This window comes from Acomys minous (genome assembly GCF_964271855.1).
Source record: "Acomys minous genome assembly, chromosome: 17".
Taxonomy (NCBI): domain Eukaryota; kingdom Metazoa; phylum Chordata; class Mammalia; order Rodentia; family Muridae; genus Acomys; species Acomys minous.
The window spans coordinates 17,704,066-17,718,137 of record NC_140500.1 but is presented as its reverse complement, the minus strand read 5'-3'; the positions used below and the strand labels follow the sequence as shown (position 1 = coordinate 17,718,137).

Below are 14,072 nucleotides of genomic sequence, written 5' to 3'. Positions count from 1 at the left end.
TCAGCACTTCCCATTGGTGCAGCTGAGTTGGTGGTTGGTAAGAATGGCAAGATTTATATTAATTTTTAATAAGAATAGGGCACAGATATGTCACCATGGTGTTTCTGTTTGACCTGGGAGCCAAAATCTTTGTGATTACAGAAGCAGAACAGACATTAGCAAAAGTTTATGTTAAGTATTCTATTTTTCCTGAGGTGAAAACCTCAGTTTTTCTTTGAAGTCAGGTCAGGATTTAACTCATGTTTTTCTAGCCTGCTTGGAGAAGCTGAGCTGCAAGCTCCTGCTGGCCTGAGCCAGAGGGGCCAGGTCAGAGCAGCTGACAGACTGTGCTGACAAACCTGACAGGATTCTGTGCTGAGGGCACCTCATCCAGATCCTCTGCAGCATCATAGACTCTTACTCTGCTGTGACCACTCCCTTCTGGTCAGCGGACTTTCATGACCCTAACCTGGCTCTGTCTTGGAGGGGCTGCTGGGTTATCATCGGGCAGCAGGCTGGCTGGGCTGATGGCTGAAGGTTTACACAGTCAGATACAGGGTTGGCCCAGGAGAAATGCCTGGTGATGTCTTATTTGGATGTTGTGCATCCAAGTTTCTGGGGTCCCTTCAGAAGACCAAAGAGTAGAAAGGAGTTGGTAACACTTCCTGGCCCAGAGTTCGTTTCTCATTTTCTTTCCTAGCATGCTTGTAGCTGCAAACTGCCCACAAAGAAGCCATTGAACCAGCAGAAACAGGATCAGACCTTTTAGACAGATAGGTGACCAGCCTCTTCCAGGGTCCTAGTGCCTGGGAAAGGTCCTCTTTTGTAATCTCTTCTATAGGCTGGGTACCACCACCCCCATGTTGCACCTCCACTTTGTTTCCTGGGGGAGGAAGAATGAGCTCCATGAGCGTCTGGGCAGTCCCCAGGGAATGGGTGCAGAGAGCGGCAAGCAGCCCATGCAGGAGCTCTGCTCTCACTTCGGCTGCTCTAGCCTCCTGTGGCATGAGGGCTGCATCCTTCTGAAGTCACTTTCCAAAGCGAGTCTGAGACCAGGCACAGCTGGCTACTCAGTGGGAGCCTTAGACACTTCCTGAAACAAAATGTTCTTTGCCTTGTTGAGTGGCAACAGTACAGCATCACGGTGTTCTGAATATTTTGTTTGCAGGCCACTTCATTTCACATCTCAGCCCCCCCCCCCCTTCTCCTACCTTGTGATTCAGTTTCTCCAAGGAAAAACCCTCATGTGCTTGAGTGGGTGTGCTGAAAGAAAGGAGTTAACAAGCCGCCTGATGGACAGCAGGGCCGTGCCATTGGCTTATGTCCTAGGTTGAAGAGTTTAAAAAAAAAATCCTCCTCTCTAGCTTCACTTTTGGTCCTCCTCAGAGTTGAACTCTGTGCACGTTCCGGAGGCTTCCTTCGGTATGCTGAAGACAGAGCCCACTACCAGAGAATTCCTGCAGGAGGGAGAAATGGGTATGTGTTTTATCCAATTTGAATCAAGCTAAAAGGGCAGAGGGGAGCTTCTCCAGGGTCTCACAGAAGAGCTGAACCTCTCGCTTGTTAGCCTGTCATGGCGGGTCTCTGGAGAAGTGGAGATACTGGGAGACCTCAGTTATATTAGTTATTCTCTGAGAGTATATAATTCTCAAGAATTTCTGGCCAAGAGAAATGAACATGGACTTAATGACAAAATACTGAGGCATAGGTTTGGATAGGTTTTGTTTGTTTGGGTTGCATTTGTTTGTTTAGTTCTCTCTCTCTCTCTCTCTCTCTCTCTCTCTCTCTCTCTCTCTCTCTGTGTTTAGTTTGCTAGTACACTCTGCTGAATTACAGGAAGTTGCTCCTTATGTCCCAGAATGAAGGAAACTCTAACAGCACAGCTCTCACTGCACAGTGGTGAAAGTCACCTGCAGTGCTAGGGCTTGTGGTTTCCAGATCTACTGTAGGGGGTGAGGATAGAAGGAGGTTCAAATCCCACCCACTCCCACTCTAGCATGTGTTTAACTCTGACTGTAACAGGTAGCTGTGCATTGAACATATAAAATTATTTAAGATATGAGCTAAGCCATGATGGCTGTAGTTGGATTTTTATTTGGATTAATCATAGATACTTCTCAGGTCTTCTGTGAAGGGGATTTACACTAAAGGAGTACAAGGCAAATATTCAGACAATTCTGGGATAAATTTATCCTTTTCCCTAAAATCTTCTTGGGATTAAGACTCTGGTATTGTTTATATTTTCAGGGAAAAAATTCCAAGAAAAACATCACAAAATCTTCTCCTTCGAGTTTCCTGTTAAGCTTTCCTGCTGGCGTTTAGTGATCCCAGTCATCATTATAATTGTAGTTGTACTTTGTTTTGCTTTATCAGGTAAGTGACTTAGTCTCTAAATTCTGCAGCATTCTGTCCACACTTACACTGTTAGTGAGTAGTTACTGATCAGTGTTTGCCAGGCACTGTGGGAAGGGCTTGAGAAAACACACTAGAAATTCCTGTTTGCTGGGAACTTAGGCTCCAGCAGGATGATGCAGTGAAGGGAGTAGCACAGGCTGTGTTGTGCACAGGAGGCCAGGCTCAGCATCCCTGGGACGATGGAGTCAGCAACCTCTAGACAGAGATACAGGAGACATATGGAAAACTCAAAGGAAGAACCTAAAGGAGGACACTGTTGACAAAGGAAAGTGAGGGACGTGAAGGGTAATATGGTTCTGAAGGTTCAGATTTCCCCATGATCCATGGATTCAGTTAATATCTTCAACCATGGTCTGAAATGATTAAATAGCAAGTTCCAGAGTATGTGATTCCTAAGCTTTTAGTTATAGATTGTGTGAGTAATGTGATAAAACCTTGTACAGCTCTTCTAGATGTAGCCGGAGTAAATGTATCATGGTAAAATCATGTTTTTTATAAAACCAACTCTAAGCACATCAATGAGTAATACACAAGTCAGAACATGAACAAACAAACATTTGCCAACAAGACATAGTCTGTGTAACCTAAACTACTGAGTAGCTCTGAAGAGTCAGATAAAAAGGAGTGACAGTCACCCTCCCTGCCCATTGCATTTGTTCCTTTCACTGTAGCCTCATGGTTCTGGGTATGAGAAGTGAGAACAGCAATAACAAATTCCCCTCCACTGAAAACAAGGGAGGGAATCATTTCTGCTATTTAATATTTCCTATCAAATCACTTTTTTCTTGCCATTCCCTACACTTTCAAAAGAACAGCACATTCCTTCTAACCTCTTAAAGCAATGTCCCTACATTTAGAATAGCCATTCTATAGCCATGAAGCTTAAGCTATGGTTTTATTCTACTACTGCCATTTACATTTTTATGCACTATCTTCCTCAAAATAAGAAATAAAATGACAGGGTTATAACTAGAAAAATATTCCATGCCTAAGCTTTTTCATGACATATTGGGCCCTTTGCCTGCATTTTGTCCTTCCTCTTCCTCTTATATCACTCTTCCCTGTCCTTTTTCCTATGTGTTATACTATGCTCACACTCATGGCTGTTTACACTATACATTGTAGGATGGGATATAGTTTTGAGGGTGTACATGTGGTCTCTTTCTTTGTGGGTTTCCAAGAACTCACTTGGATTATTTTTTCCTGAAATTTTTATTTTTCCTTACAGATGAGTAATATTGTTTTGAATATATGCCATATTTGTATTATCTCTTCACAAGTTTATGGATATTTATTTATGTTAGATCCATTTTCTTACTATTGTACATAGGACAGCAATAAGCATAGATGTGCAAGTATCTTCATGGTAGGATATGGGGCTCTTTCCATATGCACCCACAAGTGGCATAACAAAGTCACACTTTAAATGATTTGAAGAACTTCCATATTGACTGTATTAAGCTTTACTTCTACCAGCAGTGAAATCTACTTCTGCACATGGTTCTAACATCTGTCATCAGAAGTCATGATGGTAGCTTTCCTAACTGGCTCTAGCAAGTGCCATCGTGTGTGTGTGTGTACATGTGTGTGTGTGTGTATGTGTGTGTGTGTGTGTGTGTGTGTGTGTGTGTGTGTGTGTGTGTGTGTGAAACAGAATTACAGGAAGGCCTCAATCAAAGTTTTGGTATCAAAAACCATTTTGAAAATACCATGGTTTATGCAGTGTCATGTCTTTATATAAAACTCAGACAACTGGGGAGATTTTTTCTTTTGCCAAAAATAAGAATGTGAAGGAGGATTATGGGAAAGGATGCTGGAGACTTCCAGGAATCAGGAACAATCCTAAAGTACTGATGGCCTAGAAATGATTTCCTTCCAGGGTGTGGTGTCTCTAGTCCCAGCCCTCAGGAGGAACAAGCAGGAGGATTACTACAAGCTGTAGACAAGTACAGTCCACACTGTGAGATCCAGGCCAGGCAGGAGGACATAGCTAGATTCTGTCTCAAAACACAAAACACAAAGAACAGCCCACTGGAAGGCTCTGGATTGGAGATCCTCATGCTTATGAAAGCTACAGTCCCTCACCTCACAACTGAGATTTGGATAGCTAGAAAAAGCGACCAGACAGGGAAATGTTCCATTATGATATTTTTATCTCACTGTTTGCATTTTAGTGAGAAAGGAAAACCTGGCCATTGAGAGCCCTGCACCTTGCTATGACAACTGTCCTAGAGACTGGATTGGATTTGGAAGTAAATGTTTCTATTTTTCTGAAAACATGAGAAACTGGACATTCAGCCAGACCTTCTGCATGGTACTAGAGGCCCATCTGGCTCAAATAGACACCTTGGAGGAGCTGGTAAGGAAGGGTCAGGAGTTGGAGTGTTGTTTGTTCTGTTAAATATGTATTGTCTTGAGTTAGGAAACTGAAAGCTGAGGTATGAGGCAGGATCCCACGCCAGGCATCAGGGGACTTGGGGACATGTTAGAGTGTACATTTGATATGCTAACACTTCTGGTTGTTCCCCCAAGACATTCCAGAGACACGCTCTCATGTTGTACTCTTAGTCAACATACAAGACCAAACATGGGATCTACTGAGATACCTAGCAGTCATGTGAGTCTTTATCTAAGCTGGCAGATGTTGCATACTCAAGATGACAACTGTTCATAACTATGAGACCAGGCTTAACAAGAACCTATGCAAGCAACAGAGAGAAGTGTGATCACCAACATACTTTGGATTATGGATATAAAATGGCTCCACTGAAAAGTGAGGGTAATTACGTCTCCAAAGTTGATGACTCTCAGTTACAGCCTGCTGCCATCCTGAACAAAGGCTATAGGGCAGAGTCTCAGGGTCATTTGAAGCTGAGAGACACATGAATTTTCTTTCTGTGTTCTATGACAGAATTTCCTGAAGAGATACAAGGGGGTTTCTGACCACTGGATTGGCCTGCACAGAGAGTCATCACAGCATCCTTGGAGGTGGACAGACCACACTGAGTACAACAACTTGTATGTTTTTAGACCATTTTCCCTTCTATTGTGATCATTTGTTGAAAAGTGTGTGAGATGCTTCTATGAAAGATGAAAGTCAGGAGGCCAAGTGTACTGGAATGGAAGAAAAATGAACCCTTGTCTGGAGGTGTGCCTCAGAGGTAGGGTGTGTGCTTACATGCAAAGCCAATCTTCAGAAAACTCCACATTTGAACAAATTTAAATCATTTGAAAGCTCTCCCATTTATTAGCCATCACTTTCAAAGCATTTGCTTAGTGTGATTTCACTCCAAATTTTTAGCAAAGTAATGGCATCTGGGGTAGCTATTGTCTTCTCTATCACCAATTTAACTTTTCCTTGGCATAACACCCTGTGTGGGATATAAGCAACATTGTAGATGGCCAGTGAGATGTCTAAAACACCAGGGGGCCACTGCAGAACTTCAGTGGCCATTAACCCATTGCTTGCCCAGCTGTTCCTGTTCTCAGAAACAGAAACTCCAGGGCATTGGGAACCTCCTCCAAAGTCTCATCACCTTAGAGCACCCCAAGAGTCTTGGATGTGAGCACAGCTGTTTTGAATGTAGGCATACAGTGGAATGGTAAATCAGAGACTCAGTCATTGCTATCACTAAAGCGCTTTCAGCAATTTACAAAATACTTCAAGATAGAATTGAAGGTCACCCTCAGTGAGGCCACCCACAGCAGCAGTTTATTTGAACATGGAAGCAAGTGCCAGTCACATACTTCACACACACCTTACAAGATTCAACGTGGATCAGTGACTAAGGTGTGGTGATGAAGTCAAACCCTGAGAATGTAAAAGTCACTAGGTGTAAAACTAGTGCATGTGATTCCAGCTGAACTCTCCCTTTCTTTGATTTACACTACAGACAGGCAAGAGTTTGTTGTGGGACTGAATGCAATGCTGGCTTCTGAGGATTTTTTTTTTAAGGATTCCCACCCAAGGAGAAGGAGAGTGTGCCTACCTGAGTGACAGTGTGATCAGCAGTGGCAGAAACCTCTTACAGAGGAGGTGGATTTGCAACAAGCCCAGCTGCTGTATTTCAGCAGTATCCTGTATCTAGCAGTTTTAAATCTGGAGAAAGAATGTTTCAAAACATCCCATGAGAAATCTTTAGTATGTTTCTATTTCATTTTTGATCTGCAAAAATCATTATCAAAAGCAATTCCTATTGTGTGGTGACATTGAAGAAAACAATTGTCATTGAGGATTAAACATAAGGGTTCTTGAGTGACCATGAATGTTTCGAAATTAAATCAGTGCTCAGGAATGAGTTGGTCCTCATAACTTAAACCTAAAGTACAATCACATTAGTATTAGTGACCTCCACGTTTATAGCCAGTAATGTAAAGTTTTTTCATTAGTTCTTACTTTGAATGAACAGGACAATAAACATGTGGGGTGACTGAAAACTGGAAATGCCTCAAAAATCACAAGAAGGATGATGCTTGGTGTGTGACTTCCAAATATTTGAGAAAACACAACATCCTTCACAAAAATCAATGACCAACATGCAGGAAGATCTAAACAGAATTAAGACATACATTATATACTCTGTCATTTAGTTCATGAAGAGTATGTATCAAAAGATTTTTGGACTTCTCATTTTATATTTTCTAATTACAGCAGACAAAGTATATAGTATAAGAAATGACATTTTATGTTTTTAATTTAATTGGAAAATTTCACCCAGAAGTGTTATTTTAAATTTTATTCTTCTTTAGATTCATTTAAGGTCAAGAGGCAGCTAATTACTGATGCCTTATCTTCCAACTTGATGCCTGCCTTTCAATAGTTTACACCTTGTTGAACTATAAGAACAAAATATTTTAGTTTTTGTTTGATTATTCACAGTGCTGCATTGACAAGTCTCCAAAACAACAAGACAAGAGGTCACATGCATTTTTTTTCTTAACTCTGTCATCTTATTTTATTGACAGGGTTGCATACTTATTTTACAAGCTTTGAAAAGAAGCAACACCATAGCCTGCGGATATGACATAACCATTTTTGCAGGTGACACTTATGAATGAACCCATAAGATGGGCCCAGTTTGCCAAAACATCCCTGTAGGAGCATGGGTTGTACACAAGATTAGTAACTGTAATGGTTGGTTGTGTCCTTAAATTGAAGAGCTTCATGCTGTCTTTGAGCCTGTCCTGGATTATTGGGATTAGGCACTTCTATCACAGGAAAAATAACTCCTTTCAGAGGTACAGAGGCCTCAGCCAAAGAGACTTGACTCTGAAAATCAGGATTATAGGGTGAGGGTTGATCCTTGTCTCTTCTACTGTCTGTCCCACCCTCTATAGTCATTTTGTGCAAATGCTGTTTTAAAGTCTTGATATCTGTTCTTAATAAACTTTCTTCATCCTCGGAGTCTGAGAAGAAAGTGTCCGTTGTATCTGAAGCCAGTGACTTCAGAAATTCCTGTTCTTGTACCTCATTTAAAGTTTCATTCAAGGCCCCTAACTGTTCTTTTATTTTTTCATTGGTACTATGCAGGGCATCTTGAACAAGGCGGCATAAAGAAAAGGTAGCTATAGGGACTTTTCCTGAGCCCTCTCTCTGTAACATCTGTTGTAAATCACTTTTTACCTGTAAGTTTAATCCCCCTGATACCAGAAACCAGGGACTGCTCTGTTCTATATTTTTAATAAATTCATTGGCTGTCTTATGTTTAATCCCGGTGCCCTGTTCCTTTAATAACTTAGTTAATTGGTTCACCATGATGGCGGCGGCCGTAGTGGCACCCATTTTCCAATACACCCGTATCTTACCTTCCTTAGGCACTGGCCAGCTTCCCTGGGCGACTTGTCAGTATCCTCCCTTCTTTCTCAATCTTGGTGAGACCTCCATTTGCAGTGCCCGCGCTGCAAATACCCCGATGTATTGAGCGAGGGACTACGGGTTGAAGAATCACTCCAGACAGCGGGTCATCCATTCTAAGAGAATGCTGTTTAATGAGGAGGGGCCAAGGCCTTTTATACAGTACAGAGGCCGGTGGAAAAATACAAGACGATGTAGGTGGGAAGTCCCCAGGATAAGAGGAACCATGTAACCAAGGTAACCAGGGCGCAAAACAGGAACTTGTGGTCAGCTCAGTGAGGCACAACATTCACAACTGGAAGTTGCCAGGGCAGAATAACAATTGCATACCAGCCAGGGCATGGCCCAAGGGGGCCCAAGCCTAACAGTTCCCAACATGAAATAATGCATATACATAAAATGAGACACATAACTCATTAGGCTTATTTCCCAGGCTTAGTCACTCCATATCATACTAATGTTCAAAGGAAATTCTATGCAAATATAAATACATTATTTTTCTAATATTCAGGATATCTTTGGGGCCTTGGACTTTCCCAAGATGTCTGCTTCCGCCTCCTTGTCCAGCAACACAGCATGTCCTACCCTGCAGGAATGACGATCCATTGTCCTAATTCTCAAGTCCAGTACGTTGTTTCCTTCCATGACAGTCTTGTGTCACCTCTCATCACACAGAATTACTCACTGGCCACAAAAGGTTGCTTAAAGAACTGGTGCATATAAGTTCAAGTCTCCTCTATACAATATGGTATGTGCAGAGGACCTGTGTGCATACACCTGTGTCCTATAGATAATTTCCATATTTCCTACAGTGTCTAAGATGATCTCAATGTCATGTGAATGAATAGCTGTTATAAACATTTCTCTAGAGATACAATGAAGGTTCTGTGCCTGTGTAATAGATACAATGTGTGTGTGTGTGTGTGTGTGTGTGTGTGTGTGTGTATAAAATTTTAGTCAGCAGTGAACTATGTCTGCAGATATGGAGGGATCTTAATGGTGAGAAATGCTGTCTTCTCTCTCCTTGGAATATTTCTACTCTTTCTGCCTCTCTTTCTTTCTTCTTTATTTTGTTCTCAAGAACATTTTTAAATGAAATAACTTATTTAATGATTGTCAGCATCCAAAAAATGGTTTACAGTTCAGAGACCACTAGTATTCATCTATTATTTGTATCATACAATTCAGCTACCAAAGATAAAAAAAAGTGGGAAAAATTGACACAAAGGCAATTCTGTACTACACAATGATATTTTTAGCACACTTGGTTTAAAATTTAACATGTAATTCAAAGTGTGTGATCGTTTATACTAGTAATTATTTAGAAACAACAAGAAACTAACAAAAACAGGAATAAATCTGTAGCTGTAGAAATTAGGAATCCCCAGTCATGCAAAGTGAGGCACAGCTGTAATTCCAGTACCTGGAAAGTGGGGACAAGGGCATTAGGTGTTCACGGTCATTCTTAATCACAGAAAGAATTTGGATCTAGACTATGCTATAGGAAACATGATCTCAGAAACAGGACAACAAAAACAACAACAAAGGACAAAACAAAAAACAACAAGAAAGTTTTGCTCAGAATGGCACCTACTTGGTTCTAAAAAATAAATCTAGAAATACATTAAGAATGGAAAATTACAGAAGTGTTAAAAACTAAGTGAGAACAAAAGGGAGATTATGATTAAATTTGTAATGTAAGAGCCAGCTAATGTTTCTCATTATTACCTTTATAAACAGAACTCTCATTGTTTTCCATATAAAAACCACATGTATTAAGTTGTCAATGTAACAGAGCCCCAGACCTTAATAGGCCTCCAGATGTTAGCACAACTGACTCCATGATGGAAGTACCATTCAGGCTGTAAAACTTGGCATGCAGACAAAACTAAAACAAAGAGAAAGTCCAAAAGTGCTAACTTTTCTTTTTAGGTTCTGTGGCTCTGCTTCTGGCTAAATGTTCTTTTTAACTGAAGTATATAAACTCAGAACATTTTTTTTGTGCATGTGTGTGTGTGTGTGTGTGTGTGTGTGTGTGTGTGTGTGTGTGTGTGCTTAAAAGCTCAACCTGAGAATTGATTAGTGCTACAGTAGGATTTTGAACACCCAGTGTAGTTGCTGTCCAGATAATAAAGACTTCCTATTGGCTTAAACCCATGTCCGAGCAGTCTTCTCTGGTGGATAAGCTACAACAGTCAAGAAGAAAGTTAAAACGACAAAGTTGTAGGACATGATGACCACATCTCAAAATTAATACATTCACTGTCTAATAAGAATAAAACAACCATTGTTGACACAGATACTAAGGAAAGCAGAGATATCAAACATGGTTCTTCATTAGTACAGTGTATATGCTGTGTTATGTAGGAAGCACAGAGGTCCTGGTGCTCACAAATAAACACTAGGGGAACCAAAAATGTTAAACTCACAGGCTTGTTCCTTCAAAAACAGAAAGCTGGGTTTGGACTCTGATACCCTGGTGACTATTGCACTAGCTATGCAGATAAGACCACAGTGAATTCTCTCCCAGACCTTTATCATTTGCTTGTCAGTTATAGAACACATCTTTATGAAAGGGGATACATGTAGTCAAATATAGAAACTATCGTTATGGAAGGAGACACATATAGTCAAGTTATAGAACCCCTCTTGATGGAAGAAGTAACATGTTCCTTACAAAGAATGCCAACGTAGAGGGTCTTAAGCTTTATTGTACACATGACATCGAGTTACTTATCACCAGAGAAATTTTCACTAAATTTTGCTGTGCTTAAATATGCCTAAAATTAAATACTTGGGGTCAAACTCCCAAAGTTTGAAACAACACTGTCTACTTAGTCATGTTTAACGGAACTGCCTACTTGTCTCCTGTGGATCAGTACACTGCTGGACATGGTGGCAAGAGAGACTCCCCAATGTTATGCTATAGTACCCTCTTACCTGCTGTAGACATAGTGTATGTCTGTTGTAGGACAGTATTCCTTTATTTGCCATTTCAATGCCTAGCTTCTGTTACTTAGGTTCAACAGTGGGCTTAAACTACTAACTAGAAAATCCTAGGACTGAGAAACTCAGTGTTTTAAGCTGTTCACTGGCATGAGCAGCAATGATGAAATTCCAGCATCTAGGTTAGGGTGTGAGTCACTAGTCACCAGTGCTTGTGTCCCAGTAACACCCATTCACTCAGGGATGGATCCAAATCGCAAAGTAGAGATACTGACCACCCACTCATGGCAAAGAGAAGCCATAATAAATTCTTTTTAAATAAAAGGCGATAATACTTAGCAGAATTTTATTTTACTAATACACCATATTATGAATTTGTGTTGTGTGAACTCAGTTAAAATAGAAAACTACCCCCCCTCCATCCTGTCTGTGTGTAAAAGTAAAGCAGTGGGCACAAAGTGTAGCACCAACTCCACTTTTAGTCAGTCTACTAGGAGTGTTGGAAATAGTCCTTGTATTTAAGAAAGGTCTTATGTAATTAAGGAACTACCTCTGACTTTTATCTGAGATGTATTCAAGTGTAGTTTTTGCACTTAGATGCCTACCAGAGCCCACAGTGGCATTGGTTGGCTCTGAAATTCAGCTCTGCTGGGCTGATCCTTCTCCTTTTGAGCCTAATTGGACTCAGTGTCTTATATGAGGTAAGAGCTTTGGTTTCATCATAGTCCCACATAAACATTAGTCCTCTTCATAGTATTTGGACACCTTAATCCCAGGGTAAGGTCAGTGTTATGTAAAGTTACAGGACAATATCCTGTGCCCTCTGCAGAAACTTCACGTTTCTTCAGTGCTTCTCATTTTTCTGAGAACCATACGGGGTGTGTAATCTGTGCATCTAGACTACGAAAGTAAACGTCATAATTGTGACAAAAGGTGACAGTAAAAAAAATACTAAAAGGCCCCCATATTTAGCCTCTTATATGGCTGCTAAACCTTCTCTTGGGGGTGGGTATGCCTTCTGTTGGGAAGAGCCAGCCCAGGTGCTCAATTGCTTTGAGCAATTGAAATATTCAGCAATGCTCAAAGGTTGACTTGTCCATCGGATGATTTGCAATCCGGAGCTGTGTGAATCCATGTGTTCTGCGCTTTTCTCACTCATATACCCTGTCTTCAAACTTGCCCTTTACTCCAGTTTTCTAATATTTTATTCTCAGCCCAGAAGTTTAGGTTTGTTGAAATAACTTGGTTTCCCGAAGTGAGAAATAGAACACACCTATTACACCATTCATTTCACTGTTTAATACTCTCTGTGTGTTTTCTTGTTTATTAGTGTGATTCTTAGTGCAAAACCCACCAACAGAAATATGCAATGTAGCTGCTCAAGAGAACAGGAATGAACCAACAAGTAATTGTGTGGCTTGAATTTACTCAGAATAACAGGTGATTTTTGTCAGAAAATGTAAGTTACCTCAAAGTTCACAACAGCCCTCCATGAAGACACTATACCACCATGGCTTTGTCTGAGAAGACAGCCATAACATTGAGAACTCATGGAGAGTCACATAGTTTGTAAATGTTGGTGCTGGGAACTGAAATGAAGCTGTGTGGCCTTGACATCTATGCTCTTAGGCACCTGGCCATGCTGCCTTAGGCCGCTGGTGCACGTGATCTTAACAGGCAGATGCCAAGTTAAAAAGTGGAGCGTTTGATTATTTTAATGAATATGACAAACAGTTTACTTTGTAGTTAATTAATAGAAATAAAACATAGAATGAATCTTTTGCCATTAATGGCGGTTCCTTGACACATGACAGCATCAACCATGTTTCAGCATGCACTAAGGAAGGGCCTACTGTGTGTAGTTGATTGTGGTGCAGCAGGAACAAGCCAGAAATAGACTGTCTCTTCTTACTTACTCTAGGGAGATCTGCTGTGCTAAAGTACTCAAAACATTGGCATCCATGCCAGGATAAATGCTTATTTATTTCTCAAACTTCCAGACCTCGGGCAGAAGGTCTATCTGACTGTTTTGTGAAAGAAGCTACTTTGCTGCTCATTTATTATGAAGAAGAATTGGTAAATTGTTAAATAAAATTGCACAGTAGAACATAACACTTTTCTGTAAGCAATGTAGACATCTCTGGACTTTAACCTATTGTCTATGCTGAGGAAGTATCAGATTTTACAGAACATGAGATGCACTTTCCCTTCCCCCAAAAGTGTGTGTGTGTGTGTGTGTGTGTGTGTGTGTGTGTGTGTGTGTGTGTGTGTGTGAAGTTAAGGTGTGCCTTATGGTCTGATTACTGTTTTTCCTGTTTTTCTTGCTTTACTGCTCCAAAAACTGGGTGCATCTTATGGTCAAGTGCATCTTATGGTTCAAAAATATGGTTGATTTTTAAACAGCTAATGATCTGAGAGAGTAATTAGACTTTTGAATTAATAACTGGGATCAATCTATTAAATACACAAATATAGAGAAAGCAATTTCACAATGTAGAGAGAATTACACTGGTTGGAGGTAGGAAAGACTTCCAACAGGAATAGTAGTGTTTTAGAAGGTTCAGAGAGTAAGTCAAGAATAAACAGATTGTAGATTAAGTCTCTTATTTTATTTTCATTATAGAGATTCATGTAGGACTTTTTTAAAGGGAAATGAACAGTTATTTTGTATTGGACTAACATACGTACCAATGGAGAAGGTCTAGAAGTGGATAAATGGTTCTATTTTAAATCCTGATCTGTAAGTATTGAGATAATTTGAATAGTCAATTTACATCCCTGTCACTAAAAATTACATTTTGTAGTTTTAATTTAGTTTATAAATTCTAGAAAGGTCCAGAATAAGCTGAGAAGACAATTCTAACATATTTTGAAAAAT

The 14,072-nt window shown here is 40.4% G+C and overlaps 1 protein-coding gene across 1 annotated transcript in view; it reads left to right on the top strand.

Annotated features, from left to right (window-relative positions):
• The window catches only part of LOC311587961 (C-type lectin domain family 2 member D2-like), a 101,764-nt gene that overhangs the window by 72,468 nt on the left and 15,224 nt on the right, over positions 1–14,072 (top strand). The window contains exons 2-6 of the mRNA XM_084765295.1: positions 1,366–1,455; positions 2,227–2,352; positions 4,569–4,753; positions 5,306–5,412; positions 6,350–6,467. Coding sequence (XP_084621421.1) covers positions 1,366–1,455; positions 2,227–2,352; positions 4,569–4,753; positions 5,306–5,412; positions 6,350–6,467 — 626 coding nt within the window. The remainder of the gene's footprint in view (positions 1–1,365; positions 1,456–2,226; positions 2,353–4,568; positions 4,754–5,305; positions 5,413–6,349; positions 6,468–14,072) is intronic.